General features: G+C 61.4%; 1 protein-coding gene across 1 annotated transcript; it reads right to left on the minus strand.

Annotated features, from left to right (window-relative positions):
• Window positions 1-960: 960 nt before the first annotated feature.
• Window positions 961-14019, minus strand: LOC148590529 (mitogen-activated protein kinase 7-like). Its single transcript, XM_088538952.1, is given in 9 exon segments — window positions 961-1108; window positions 2002-2123; window positions 2440-2481; window positions 2484-2581; window positions 3978-4235; window positions 5236-5645; window positions 6030-6944; window positions 12457-12622; window positions 13893-14019. Coding segments are annotated over 7 exon segments (1974 nt in total). The 5' UTR covers window positions 6926-6944; window positions 12457-12622; window positions 13893-14019.

The following is a 14019-nucleotide window of genomic DNA, read 5'->3' on the forward strand; positions in this document are numbered from 1 at the left end:
GATTCCCATTCCAGATTCCTGGGACGTTTCCAGATTCCCAGGACTTTTCCAGACACCGGGTCCCATCCCAGGGATGTTTCTGGATTCCTGGGACCTTCCCGGATGCCTGGGCCCATTCTGGATTCCCAGGTCCTTCCCGGACACCTGGATCCAAATCCGGATTCCTGGGACTTTCCCGGACGCCTGGGCCCATCCTAGGGACATTTCTGGATTCCCATTCCAGATTCCCGGGAAGTTTCTGGATTCCCAGGTCCGTCCCGGACACCAGGGCCCATCCCGGATTCCCAGGACGTTTCCAGATTCCCGGGACTTTTCCGGACACCTGGGCCCATCCCAGGGACGTTTCTGGATTCCGATTCCGGATTCCCGGGATGTTCCCGGATTCCCGGGGCTCTCCCGGACACCAGGGCCCATTCCGGATTCCTGGGACTTTTCCAGATGCCGGGTCCCATCCCAGGGACGTTTCCGGATTCCCATTCCGGATTCCTGGGACGTTTCCGGATTCCTGGGACGTTTCCCAACGCCAGGGTCCATCCCAGGGACGTTTCTGGATTCCCATTCCGGATTCCTGGGATGTTCCCAGATTCCCGTAACTTTCCCGGATACCAGGGCCCATTCCGGATTCCTAGGACGTTCCCGGATTCCTGGGACCCAATTCCGGATTCCTGGGACCTTCCTGGACTCCTGGGCCCATCCCAGGGACGTTCCCAGATTCCCGGGCCCTTCCTGAATGCCTGGATCCAATTCCGGATTCCTGGGACTCTCCCGGATGCCTGGGCCCATCCCAGGGACGTTTCTGGATTCCCATTCTGGATTCCTGGGACGTTCCCGGATTCCTGGGACGTTTCCCAACGCCAGGGTCCATCCCAGGGACGTTTCTGGATTCCCATTCCGGATTCCTGGGATTTCCCCGGATTCCCGGGCCGTTCCCGGATTCCCGGGATGTTCCCGGCCGTCCCGTCACGCGTCGGGCAGCTCGTCGGGCAGCAGGACGGGCGATCCCAGCTGCAGATCCCGCTGGAGGCTCTCGAGGGCGGCCGGACTCAGGGAATGGACGTCCAGCCAATCGGCCAGGAGCGACGCGGAGAGCGGAGCCGAGTCCGCCGGCCTGGGGGGCGGGGTGAGCCCGGACGCCTGGGCCCTTCCCGGACTCCTGGGCCCTTCCCGGATTCCTGGGCCCTTCCCAGATTCCTGGGCCCCTTCCCGGTTTCCTGGGCCCCTTCCCGGACGCCTGGGCCCATCCCGGACTCCTGGGCCCTTCCCGGACTCCTGGACCCTTCCCGGATTCCTGGGCCCTTCCCGGACTCCTGGGCCCCTTCCCGGATTCCTGGGCCCTTCCCGGACGCCTGGGCCCTTCCCGGATTCCTGGGCCCTTCCCGGACTCCTGGGCCCTCCCCGGACTCCTGGGCCCTTCCCGGACTCCTGGGCCCCTTCCCGGACTCCTGGCCCCTTCCCGGACGCCTGGGCCCCTTCCCGGACGCCTGGGCCCCTTCCCAGATTCCTGGACCCTTCCCAGATTCCTGGGCCCCTCCTGGATACCCGGGCCCTTTTCCCGGACTCCCAGATCCTTCCCGGACTCCTGGATCCTTCCCAGATTCCCGGACCCTTCCCGGACGCCTGGGCCCCTTCCCGGACGCCTGGGCCCTTTTCCTGGATGCCAGGACCCCCTTCTCGCGCTCCTGGGCCCTTTCCCAAATTCCTGGGCCCTTCCCAGATTCCCAAGACCTTTCCCAATCTCCCGGGCCCTTTCCCAGACTCCCGGATCCTTCCCGAATTCCTGGATCCTTCCCAGATTCCCAGACCCTTCCCGGACGCCTGGGCCCTTTTCCTGGATGCCGGGACCCCATTCTCGCGCTCCCGGGCCCTTTCCCAGATTCCCGGATCCTTCCCAGATTCCCAAGACCTTTCCCAATCTCCCGGGCCCTTTCCCAGACTCCCGGATCCTTCCCAGATTCCCAAGACCTTTCCCAGATTCCCGGCCCCTTCCCGGTCCCCGCTCACCCGTCGGGCGCCTCCATGTCCAGCGACTGGCTCAGGAATTCCTCGAGGTCGAAGCCGACGCCGTAACCGGCGCCGCTGCCCTTGGGGGTCCCGGAGAACACGGGGGGCAGCGGATCCTCCACCTGCGCGGGGGGCGTCAGCGCCGGAAAACCCGGACGCCGGGGCCCCTTCCCGGACACCTGGGCCCTTCCCGGACACCTGGGCCCCTTCCCGGATTCCTGGGCCCTTCCCGGACTCCTGGGCCCCTTCCCGGACGCCTGGGCCCCTTCCCGGATTGCTGGGCCCCTTCCCGAACTCCTGGGCCCCTTCCCGGATTCCTGGACCCTTCCCGGACTCCTGGGCCCTTCCCGGATTCCTGGGCCCTTCCCGGACTCCTGGGCCCTTCTCGGACTCCTGGGCCCCTTCCCGGACTCCTGGGCCCTTCCCGGCGTCTCTCACCTGCGACCTGGAGAGCTGCTGGGTCACGGTGGCCACGTCGGGGACGTCGTCGCTGGCCCAGCCCATGGGGGCGCCGCTGCCCACGGTGGCCACGTTGGGCGCGTCGGTGGCCGCGTTGGCCGCGTTGGTCACATTGGCCACACTGGTGGCCACGTTGGTGGCCACGTTGGCTACGTTGATCATGTTGACCACGTTGGCCGTGTTGGTCACATCGGTGGCCGCGTTGGTGGCCACGTTGGCCGCGTTGATCATGTTGACCATGTTGGCCACGTTGGTGGCCGCATTGACCACATTGGCCACGTCGGTAGCCGCGTTGGTGGCCACGTTGATCATGTTGACCATGTTGGCCACGTTGGCCACATTGGTGACCACGTTGGTTTCGCTGGTGGCCACGTTGGCCGCCTTGGCCACGTTGGTCGTGTTGGCTACATCGGTCGCCATGTTGGCCACGTTGGTCACTTTCGTGGCCGTGTTGCCCGTGTTGGTCATGCTGGTCAGATTGGTGGCCACGTTGGTCGCCTTGGCCATGTTAGTCGCCACGTCGCTCGCGTTGGTCATGTTGGCCACACTGGTCGTCATGTTGGCCACATTACCCATGTTGGTGGCCATGTTGCTCACGTTGGTTGCCACATTGGCCATGTTCGTCACGCTGGTCACACTAGTTGCCATGTTGCTCATGTTAGTCACATTGACCATGTTGGTGGCCACGTTGGCCGTGTTGGTTGCCATGTTGCTCATGCCGGCCACCATGTTGGCCGCAGTGGCCACACTGGTGCCATTGGCGGCCGCATTGACTAGACTGGACCCGGTGGCCACCAGGTTGGTCATGTTCGTAGCCACATTGGCCACGTTGACCATGTTGACCACGTTGGTGCCATTGACCATGTTGCTCCCATTGGCCACGCTGGTCCCATTGACCATGTTGACCAGGTTGGTCCCGTTGACCAGGTTAGTCCCGCTGACCACGTTGGTCCCGCTGGTCCCATTGACCACGTTGACCACGTTGGTCCTGTTGACCACGTTGGTCCCATTGACCACATTGACCAGGTTGTTCCCGTTGACCACGTTGACCAGGTTGGTCCCGCTGACCACGTTGGTCTCATTGACCAGGTTGGTCCCATTGACCAGGTTGGTCCCATTGACCACGTTGGTCCCGCTGGTCCCACTGACCACGTTGACCAGGTTGGTCCCATTGACCAGGTTGGTCCCGCTGGTCCCACTGACCACATTGACCACGTTGGTCCTGTTGACCAGGTTGGTCCCGTTGACCACGTTGGTCCCATTGACCACGTTGACCAGGTTGGTCCCGTTGACCAGGTTGGTTGCGCTGGTCCCATTGACCACGTTGACCAGGTTGTTCCCGTTGACCACGTTGACCAGGTTGGTCCCATTGACCAGGTTGTTCCCGTTGACCACGTTGGTCCCGTTGACCAGGTTGGTCGCGCTGGTCCCATTGACCACGTTGACCAGGTTGGTCCCGTTGACCAGGTTGTTCCCGTTGACCCCGTTGCTCCCGTTGCCCCCGTTGCCCCCGTTGCTCCCGTTGGCGCCGCGCAGCATCCGCGTCCACCGCTCCAGCAGGTTGCGGTCGTCGTCGCTGAGCGGGAGCCCCCGCAGGGCCTCCCCGCGGCCCCGGGGCTCCCGGCGCTGGCGCCGCTCGCGCTCGCGCGCCCGCTCCTGCCGCCGCCGCCGCTTCTCCTCCCGCTCGCGCTGCCGCTCGGCCGCCGTCACCGCCCGACGGCCCTCGGGGGCGGCCGCCGCCTCCGCCGGCCCCGGGGCCGCCCCACACGGAGCCTCTGTGGGGGGAGAGGAAGGGAGGTCAGAGGGGGCCCCGGCGTCCGGGTGTCACCCAAAGGGGCCCTGGCATCCAGGTGTCACCCATAAGGGGTCCAGGTGTCACCCACCTCCCACGAGGGGCCCAGGCGTCCGGGTGTCACCCACAAGGGACCCGGCGTCCAGGTGTCACCATAAGGGGCCCCGGCGTCCGGATGTCACCCAAAGGGGCCCTGGCGTCCGGGTGTCACCACAAGGGCCCCGGCGTCCGGGTGTCACCACAAGGGGCCCGGGTGTCACCCATGGAGGGCCCCGGTGTCCGGGTGTCACCCATAAGGGGCCCAGGCGTCCGGGTGTCACCCACCCCCGGCGTCCAGGTGTCACCAAGGGGCCTCGGCGTCCGGGTGTCACCGAGGGCCCCGGCGTCCGGGTGTCACCCATAAGGGGCCCCGGCGTCCGGGTGTCACCCACGAGGGGCCCAGGTGTCCAAGTGTCACCCACAAGGGGCCCGGGTGTCCAGGTGTCACCACGAGGGGCCCCGGCGTCCGGGTGTCACCCACGAGGGGCCCAGGCGTCCGGGTGTCATCCACCCCCGGCGTCCGGGTGTCACCCATAAGGGGCCCGGGTGTCCGGGTGTCACCCAAAGGGGCCCTGGCGTCCGGGTGTCACCACAAAGGGCCCCGGCGTCCGGGTGTCACCACAAGGGGCCCCGGCGTCCGGGTGTCACCGCCCCCCATGGGGCCCCGGTGTCCGGGTGTCACCACAAGGGGCCCTGGCGTCCGGGTGTCACCACAAGGGACCCAGGTGTCCGAGTGTCACCACGAGGGGCTCGGGCATCCGGGTGTCACCAAGGGGCCCAGGCGTCCGGGTGTCACCCACGTCCGGGTGTCACCCACCCCCGGCGTCCGGGTGTCACCCACAACGGGCCCAGGCATCCGGGTGTCACCACAAGGGGCCCCGGCGTCTGGGTGTCACCGCCCCCCATGGGGCCCCGCCCACCCCCGCCCTCCTGGCCCCGCCCACCTCGGCCCCGCCCCCGGAGCGCCGACTTGAGCAGCGCCGCCTTGAGGGCGGCCTTGGTGTCGGCCGAGATGGCGCCGTCGCGGCGGGCGGGGGGCGGCGGCTCCGCCTTCACGCGGGGCGACGCCATTGGGCAGTCGCCGGGGGCGGGGCCGGGGGCGGGGCTGGCCATGTCCACGTCGCCGCAGGCCCCGCCCATGGCCAGCACCGCGTTGGCCAGGACCGTGTTGGTCAAGGCCAGGTCGACGTTGGCCAAGGTCGCGTTGGCCATCGTTGCGTTGGCCATGGTCGCGTTGGCCATGGTCGCGTTGGCCATGGTTGCGTTGGCCAAGGTCGCGTTGCCCCCATTGGCGTTGTTGACCGCGTTGACCCGAGATCCGTCCACGTTGACCACGGAGCCATCGGCGTTGACCCTGGGGCCGTCCCGGTTGGCCATGGGGCCCTCAACGTTGACCTGGGAACCATCAAGGTTGACGCGGGCGCCACCAAAGTCGACTCGGGCGCCGTCAACGTTGACTTGAGACCCATTGAAGTTGAGTTGGGAACCATCAGTCTTGACTTGCGACCCACTGAAGTTGACCCGGGACCCATCGGCGTTGACTTGTGCCCCATTGAAGTTGACTTGAGACCCATCGACGTTGACCTGGGCCCCACTGAAGTTGAGTTGGGAACCATCAGTCTTGAGTTGTAACCCATTGAAGTTGACCCGGGACCCATCGGCGTTGACTTGTGCCCCATTGAAGTTGACTTGAGACCCATCCACGTTGACCTGCGCCCCACCAAAATTGACTTGAGACCCATCCATGTTGACCTGGGCCCCATTGAAGTTGACTTGAGACCCATCCACGTTGAGTTGGGGGCCATTGATGGTGCCCGGGGCGTCGCTGGGCGGGCGCTGGGCGGGCGCCAGGGCGATGCGGCGGCGGATGCCGTCGCGGCGCGCGTGGAAGGCGGCGATCTCGGCCACGATGGCCGCCTTGATGTCCTCCTTGGTGAGCGCGCGGCGCTCGAAGGCGAAGTCGAAGGCCGGCACGCACTCGGGCTCGTCCTCGGGGTCGTGGTACTTGGCCAAGAAGGGGTGGCCGAGGGCCTCGGCCACCCCCAGGCGCTCGCGCGGGTCGAACCGCAGCATCCGGCCCAACAGGGCCAACGCGGCCGGCTCGGCGCCGCCGAAGAGGCTCTCCCAGGGCACCGGCGGCCGCGGCGGGAGGCTCTGCACGTAGGCGCGGACGCGCTCGGCGCCGATGGCGGCGGCCACGGCGGCGGGCGGCGTGCCCAGCACGGCCATGATGAGCTGCAGCTGGTGCACGTAGTTGCGGCCGGGGAAGAGCTGGCGCCGCGCGAGCATCTCGGCGAAGATGCAGCCCACCGACCACATGTCGATGGCGCGCGTGTAGCCGTGCAGCGACAGCAGCAGCTCGGGCGCGCGGTACCAGCGCGTGGCCACGTACTCGGTGAGGAAGGCCTTGGCGTGGCGCGGCTCGGCGCCCAGGCCGCGCGCCATGCCGAAGTCGCCGATCTTGAGCTCGCAGTTCTCGTTGACCAGCAGGTTGCTGGGCTTGAGGTCGCGGTGGAGGACGTTGGCCGAGTGGATGTACTTGAGGCCGCGGAGGAGCTGGTACAGGAAGTAGCGGACGTGCTCCAGCGTGAGCGGCTGCGGGGAGTGGATGATCTGGTGCAGGTCGCTCTCCATGAGGTCCAGGACCACGTAGCTGCGGGGAGAGGAGAGCGCGGTGAGCGATGGGGTGGGTTGAGCGTTGGGTTGGGTTGAGGTTGGGTTGGGTTGAGCTTTGCATTGGGTTGGGCATTGGGGTTGTGGTTGGGTTGGGTTGAGTGTTGGGTTGGGTTGAGCGTTGGGTTGGGTTGAGCGTTGGGTTGGGTTGAGCGTTGGGTTGGGTTGAGGGTTGGGTTGGGTTGAGCGTTGGGTTGGGTTAAGGTTGGGTTGGGCTGAGGGTTGGGTTGGGTTGAGTGTTGCATTGGGTTGAGGTTGGGTTGGGTTGAGCATTGGGTTGGGTTGAGCATTGGGTTGGGTTGAGTGTTGGGTTGGGTTGAGTGTTCGGTTGGGTTGAGCATTGGGGTTGGGTTGGGTTGAGCATTGGGTTGGGTTGAGTTGGGTTGAGCGTTGGGTTGGGTTGACGTTGGGTTGAGTGTAGGGCTGGGTTGAATGATGGTTTTAGGTTGGGTTGAGTGTTGGGTTGAGCATTGGGTTGGATTGGATTGAGCGTTGGGTTTGGGTTGAGTGTTACGTTGAGTTGGGGTTGGGTTAAGTGTTGGTTTTAGGTTGGGTTGAGCGTTGGGTTGGGTTGAGGTTGGGTTGACTATTGGGTTGGGTTGAGCATTGGGGTTGTGGTTGGGTTGAGCATTGGGTTGGGTTGAGTGTTGGGTTGGGTTGATCATTGGGATTGTGGTTGGGTTGAGCATTGGGTTGGGTTGAGCGTTGGGTTGGGTTGAGTGTTGGGTTGGGTTGAGCGTTCGGTTAGGTTGAGCATTGGGGTTGTGTTGGGTTGAGCATTGGGTTGGGTTGAGTGTTCGGTTGGGTTGAGTGTTCGGTTGGGTTGAGCATTGGGGTTGTGTTGGGTTGAGCATTGGGTTGGGTTGAGTTGGGTTGAGCATTGGGTTGGGTTGAGGTTGGGTTGAGTGTACGGTTCGGTTGAATGATGGTTTTAGGTTGGGTTGAGCGTTGGGTTGGGTTGAGCGTTGGGTTGGGGTTGGGTTGAGTGTTGGGTTGAGCATTGGGTTGGATTGGATTGAGCGTTGGGTTTGGGTTGAGTGTTGCATTGGGTTGAACATTGGGGTTGTGGTTGGGTTGAGCGTGGGGTTGGGTTGAGGTTGGGTTGACTACTGGGTTGGGTTGGGCATTGGGGTTGTGGTTGGGTTGAGCATTGGGTTGGGTTGAGGTTGGGTTGAGTGTAGGGCTGGGTTGAATGATGGTTTTAGGTTGGGTTGGGGTTGGGTTGAGCGTTGGATTGAGCATTGGGTTGGATTGGGTTGAGAGTTGGGTTGCGTTGAGCGTTGGGTTTGGGTTGAGTGTTGCATTGGGTTGAACATTGGGGTTGTGGTTGGGTTGAGCGTTGGGTTGGGTTGAGCGTTGAGTTGGGTTGAGCGTTGGGTTGGGTTGGGGTTGGGTTAAGTGTTGGTTTTAGGTTGGGTTGAGTGTTGGGCTGGGTTGAGGTTCGGTTAGGTTGAGGTTGAGTTGACTATTGGGTTGGGTTGGGCATTGGGGTTGTGGTTGGGTTGGGTTTGGGTTGGGTTAAGTGTAGGGTTGGGTTGAGTGTTGCATTGGGTTGAACATTGGGGTTGTGGTTGGGTTGAGCGTTGGGTTGGGTTGAGTGTTGGGTTGAGCATTGGGGTGGGTTGAGTTGGGTTGAGCGTTGGGTTGCGTTGAGATTGGGTTAAGTGTTGGTTTTAAGTTGGGTTGAGCGTTGGGTTATGTTGGGGTTGGGTTGAGTGATGGTTTTAGATTGGGTTAAGCATTGCGTTGGGTTGAGTGTTGGGTTGAGTGTAGGGTTGGGTTGAATGATGGTTTTAGGTTGGGTTGAGCGTTGGATTGGGTTGAGCGTTGGGTTGGGTTGACTATTGGGTTGTGTTGAGCATTGGGGTTGTGGTTGGATTGAGCATTGGGTTGGGTTGAGCGTTGGGTTGGGTTGAGCGTTGGGTTGGGTTTGGGTTGGGTTGAGTGTAGGGTTGGGTTGAGCGTTGGGTTGGGTTGAGCGTTGGGTTGGGTTGAGGTTGGGTTGAGGTTGGGTTGGGTTGAGCGTTGGGTTGGGTTGAGGTTGGGTTGAGGGTTGGGTTGGGTTGAGGTTGGGTTGGGTTGAGTGTAGGGTTGGGTTGAGCGTTGGGTTGGATTGAGCATTGGGTTGGGTTGAGCGTTGGGTTGGGTTGAGCGTTGGGTTGAGTGTAGGGTTGGGTTGAGCGTTGGGTTGGGTTGAGCGTTGGGTTGGGTTGGACGTTGGGTTGAGTGTAGGGTTGGGTTGAGCGTTGGGTTGGGTTGAGCGTTGGGTTGGGTTGAGCGTTGGGTTGGGTTGGACGTTGGGTTGGGTTTGGGTTGGGTTGAGCATCGAGTTGGGTTGAGTTGGGTTGAGCGTTGGGTTGCGTTGGGGTTGGGTTAGGTGTTGGGTTGGGTTGAGTGTTGGGTTGGGTTGAGTTGAGCGTTGGGTTGTGTTTGGGTTAAGTGTTGGGTTGGGTTGAGCGTTGGTTTTAGGTTGGGTTGAGCGTTGGGTTGGGTTGAGCGTTGGGTTGGGATTGGGTTGAGTGTTGGGTTGAGCATTGGGTTGGATTGGGTTGAGGGTTGGGTTGCATTGAGCGTTGGGTTGGGTTGAGTGTTGGATTGGGTTGGGCACTGGGGTTGTGATTGGGTTGAGCGTTGGGTTGGGTTGAGCGTTGGGTTGGGATTGGGTTGAGCGTTGGGTTGGGTTGAGTGTTATGTTGAGTTGGGGTTGGGTTAGGTGTTGGTTTTAGGTTGGGTCGAGCGTTGGGTTGGGTTGAGCGTTGGGTTGGGTTGAGGTTGGGTTGACTATTGGGTTGGGTTGGGCATTGGGGTTGTGGTTGGGTTGGGTTTGCGTTGGGTTGGGGTTGGGTTGAGTGATGGTTTTAGGTTGGGTTGAGCATTGGCTTGTGTTGACCATTGGGTTGATTGACCATTAGGATTGTGGTTGGGTTGAGTGTTGTGTTGTGTTGAGCGTTGGGGTTGGGTTGGGTGTTGGGTTGGGTTGAGTGTTGGGTTGGATTGGGGTTGAGTTGAGCGTTGGGTTGGGTTGAGTGTTGCATCAGGTTGAGCATTGGGGTTGGGTTGGGTTGAGCGTTGGGGTTGGGTTGGGTTGAGTGTTGGGTTGGGTTGAGCATTGGGTTGGGTTGGGATGGGTGGAGGGTTGGGTTGGGTTGAGCCACCACCAAAAAACACCCCAAAACCGCCCCAAAACGCCCCCAAAACACCCCCAAAACGCCCAAAGAACACCCAAAAAGCACCCAAAAACGCCCAAAATCACCCCAAACCGCACACGGAGCGGAAGGCGCCGTCGGGCGCGGGCGGGCGCAGGATGTCGCGCACGGCCACGATGTTGTCGTGCTTGAAGTGCAGCACAAAAACACCCAAAAACGCCTTAAAAACGTCAAAAAACACCCCAAAAAACGCCCCAAAACACCAAAAAACGCTCAAACACACCTAAAAACACCCAAAACGCACACGGAGCGGAAGGCACCGTCGGCCGCGGGATGTCGCGCACGGCCACGATGTTGTCGTGCTTCAAGTACAGCACGAAAACACCCGAAAAAATGCCGTAAAATCGCCAAAAAACATGCGAAAAACACCCAAAAAACGCCCAAAAAATGCCCAAAAAAGGCCAAAAAAAACCCAAAAACGCTAAAAAATGCTCAGAAAACGCACACGGAGCGGAAGGCGCCATCGGGCGCGGGTGGGCGCAGGATGTCGCGCATGGCCACGATGTTGTCGTGCTTGAAGTGCAGCAGGAAAACACCCCAGAACGCCCAAAAAACACCCAAGAAACGTCAAAACCCCAAAAACGCCCAAAAACACCCCAAAACGCCCCAAAACGCTCAAAAACACCTAAAAAGGCTAAAAAATGCCCCCAAAACGCACACGGAGCGGAAGGCGCCGTCGGGCGCGGGATGTCGCGCACGGCCACGATGTTGTGCTTGAAGTACGGCACGAAAACACTTCAAAAACGCCCAAAAAAGTCAAAAAACACCCAAAAAACGCCCCAAAAACGCCCAAAAATGCAAAAAAAGCCAAAGATATGCAAAAAACGCCCAAAAACGCCCAAAAACGCTCAAAAACGCTCAAAAAATGCACATGGAGTGGAAGGCGCCATCGGGCGCGGGATGTCGCGCACGGCCACGATGTTGTCGTGCTTGAAATGCAGCACGAAAACACCCGAAAAAATGCCGTAAAAACATCAAAAAACATGTGAAAAACACCCAAAAAACACCCCAAAAACGCCAAAAAAACCCCAAAAAACGCCCCAAATCACCCCAAAACACGCACACGGAGCGGAAGGCGCCGTCGGGCGCGGGCGGGCGCAGGATGTCGCGCACGGCCACGATGTTGTCGTGCTTGAAGGAGACCACCAAAACACCCCAAATCGACTCCAAAACACCCAAAAAACGCCAAAAGAACAGAAAAAATGCCAAAAAAAACACCAAAAAACGCCCCAAATCGCCCAAAAATGCTCAAAAACTCACAGGGAGCAGAAGGGGCTGTCGGCTGCAGAATGTCGCGCACGGCCACGACGTTGTCGTGCTTCAAGTACGGCACGAAAACACCCAAAAAAATGCCGTAAAAACGTCAAAAAACATGCGAAAAACACCCAAAAAACGCCCGAAAAACGCCCCAAAAACGCCAAAAAAAAACCCAAAAACGCCCCAAATCACCCCAAACCGCACACGGAGCGGAAGGCGCCGTCGGGCGCGGGCGGGCGCAGGATGTCGCGCACGGCCACGATGTTGTCGTGCTTGAAGTGCAGCAGGAAAACACCCCAGAACGCCCAAAAAACACCCAAGAAACGTCAAAAAAAGCCCCAAAAACGCCCAAAAACGCCCCAAAACACCAAAAAACGCTCAAACACACCTAAAAACGCCAAAAAAACACCCAAAAACGCCCCAAATCACCCCAAACCGCACACGGAGCGGAAGGCGCCGTCGGGCGCGGGATGTCACGCACGGCCACGATGTTGTCGTGCTTGAAGGGCAGCACGAAAACACCCTAAAAAATGCCGTAAAAACATCAAAAAACATGCGAAAAACGCCCCCAAAACGCCCAAAAAACACCCCAAAAACGCCAAAAAAAGACCAAAAAAAGCCCCAAATCACCCCAAACCGCACACGGAGCGGAAGGCGCCGTCGGGCGCGGGCGGGCGCAGCAGGTCCCGCACGGCCACGATGTTGTCGTGCTTGAAGGAGACCACCAAAACACCCCAAATTGACTCCAAAACACCCAAAAAACGCCAAAAGAACAGAAAAAATGCCAAAAAAAACACCCAAAAACGCCCCAAATCGCCCAAAAATGCTCAAAAACTCACAGGGAGCAGAAGGCGCCGTCGGCCGCGGGATGTCGCGCACGGCCACGACGTTGTCGTGCTTCAAGTACGGCACGAAAACACCCGAAAAAATGCCGTAAAAACGTCAAAAAACATACGAAAAACACCCAAAAAACACCCAAAAAACGCCAAAAAAAACCCCAAAAACGCCCCAAATCACCCCAAAGCGCACACGGAGCGGAAGGCGCCGTCGGGCGCGGGCGGGCGCAGGATGTCGCGCACGGCCACGATGTTGTCATGCTTGAAGTGCAGCAGGATCTTGAGCTCGCGCAGGGTCCGCTTGGCCGTCGTCACCACGTCGAAGGCGTCCGGGATCTTCTTGATGGCCACGGCCTGGCCTGGCCACGCCCACCGCGGCAAGGGGGCGGGGTTAGGGGCGTGGGAGGGGCCCCGGCGGCCGGGGGACCCCCCAAAAGGCCCCGGGTGTCCGAGAGACCCTCCCAAGGGGCCCAGGCGTCCGGGGGACCCCAATTTGGACCCAGGTGTCCAGGGGACCCCAATTTGGACCCAGGCGTCTGGGTGACCCCAAAAGGGGCCCAGGCGTCCGGGACACCCAAAAAGGGGCCCAGGCGTCCGGGTGACCCCAAATTGAACCCAGGTATCCAGGTGACCCCAAAAAGGGGCCCAGGTGTCCGGGAGACCCCAATTTGGACCCAGGTGTCCAGGGGACCCCAATTTGGACCCAGTCATCCAAGACACCCCAAAGAGGGGCCCAGGCGTCTGGGACACCCAAAAGGGGGCCCAGGCGTCCGGGTGACCCCAATGTCCCCCCCAAGGGGCCCAGGCGTCCGGGTGACCCCAATTTGGACCCAGGCGTCCGGGGGACCCCAAAAAGGGGCCCAGGTGTCCGGGTGACCCCAATTTGGACCCAGGTGTCCGAGTGACCCCAAAAGGGGCCCAGGCGTCCGGGACACCCCCCAAAAGGACCCAGGTGTCCGGGACACCCAAAAAGGGGCCCAGGTGTCCGGGTGACCCCAATTTGGACCCAGGCGTCCGGGGGACCCCAAAAGGGGCCCAGGCGTCTGGGTGACCCCAAATTGAACCCAGGCGTCCGGGTCACCCAAAAAGGGGCCCAGGCGTCCGGGTGACCCCAAAAAAGGGCCCAGGCGTCCGGAACACCCCAATTTGGACCCAGGTGTCCGGGTGACCCCAAAAGGGACCCAGTCATCCAGGACACCCCAGAAAGGGCCCAGGCGTCCGGGGGACCCCAAATTGAACCCAGGCGTCCGGGACACCCCAATTTGGACCCAGGCGTCTGGGTGACCCCAAAAGGGGCCCAGGCGTCCGGGAGAGCCCAAATTGAACCCAGGTGTCCGGGACACCCCAAAAAAGGGCCCAGGCGTCCGGGTGACCCCAAAAAAGGGCCCAGGCGTCCGGGACACCCCAATTTGGACCCAGGTGTCCGGGTGACCCCAATTTGGACCCAGTCATTCGGGACACCCAAAAGGGGGCCCAGGCGTCCGGGTGACCCCAATTTGGACCCAGGCGTCCGGGTGACCCCAAAAAAGGGCCCAGGCGTCCGGGAGAGCCCAGATTGAACCCAGGCGTCCACGACACCCCAAAAGGGGTCCCAGGCCCCCGGCCCCCCCCACCCCCTGCCCCGCTCACCGGTGTCGCGGCGCCGCGCGGAGCTGACCACCCCGTAGGCCCCCGTCCCGATGGTCTCGATGACCTCGTAGTCGTCGCCGACGTCGTCGAAGGTGACGTCGAGCGCCCGGGCGCGGAGCAGCGCCAG

The sequence above is a fragment of the Tinamus guttatus genome, unplaced genomic scaffold, assembly GCF_059628265.1.
Source record: "Tinamus guttatus ecotype Peru unplaced genomic scaffold, ASM5962826v1 Tinamus_guttatus_pri_ptg001278l, whole genome shotgun sequence".
In the NCBI taxonomy this organism is placed as follows: Eukaryota; Metazoa; Chordata; class Aves; order Tinamiformes; family Tinamidae; genus Tinamus; species Tinamus guttatus.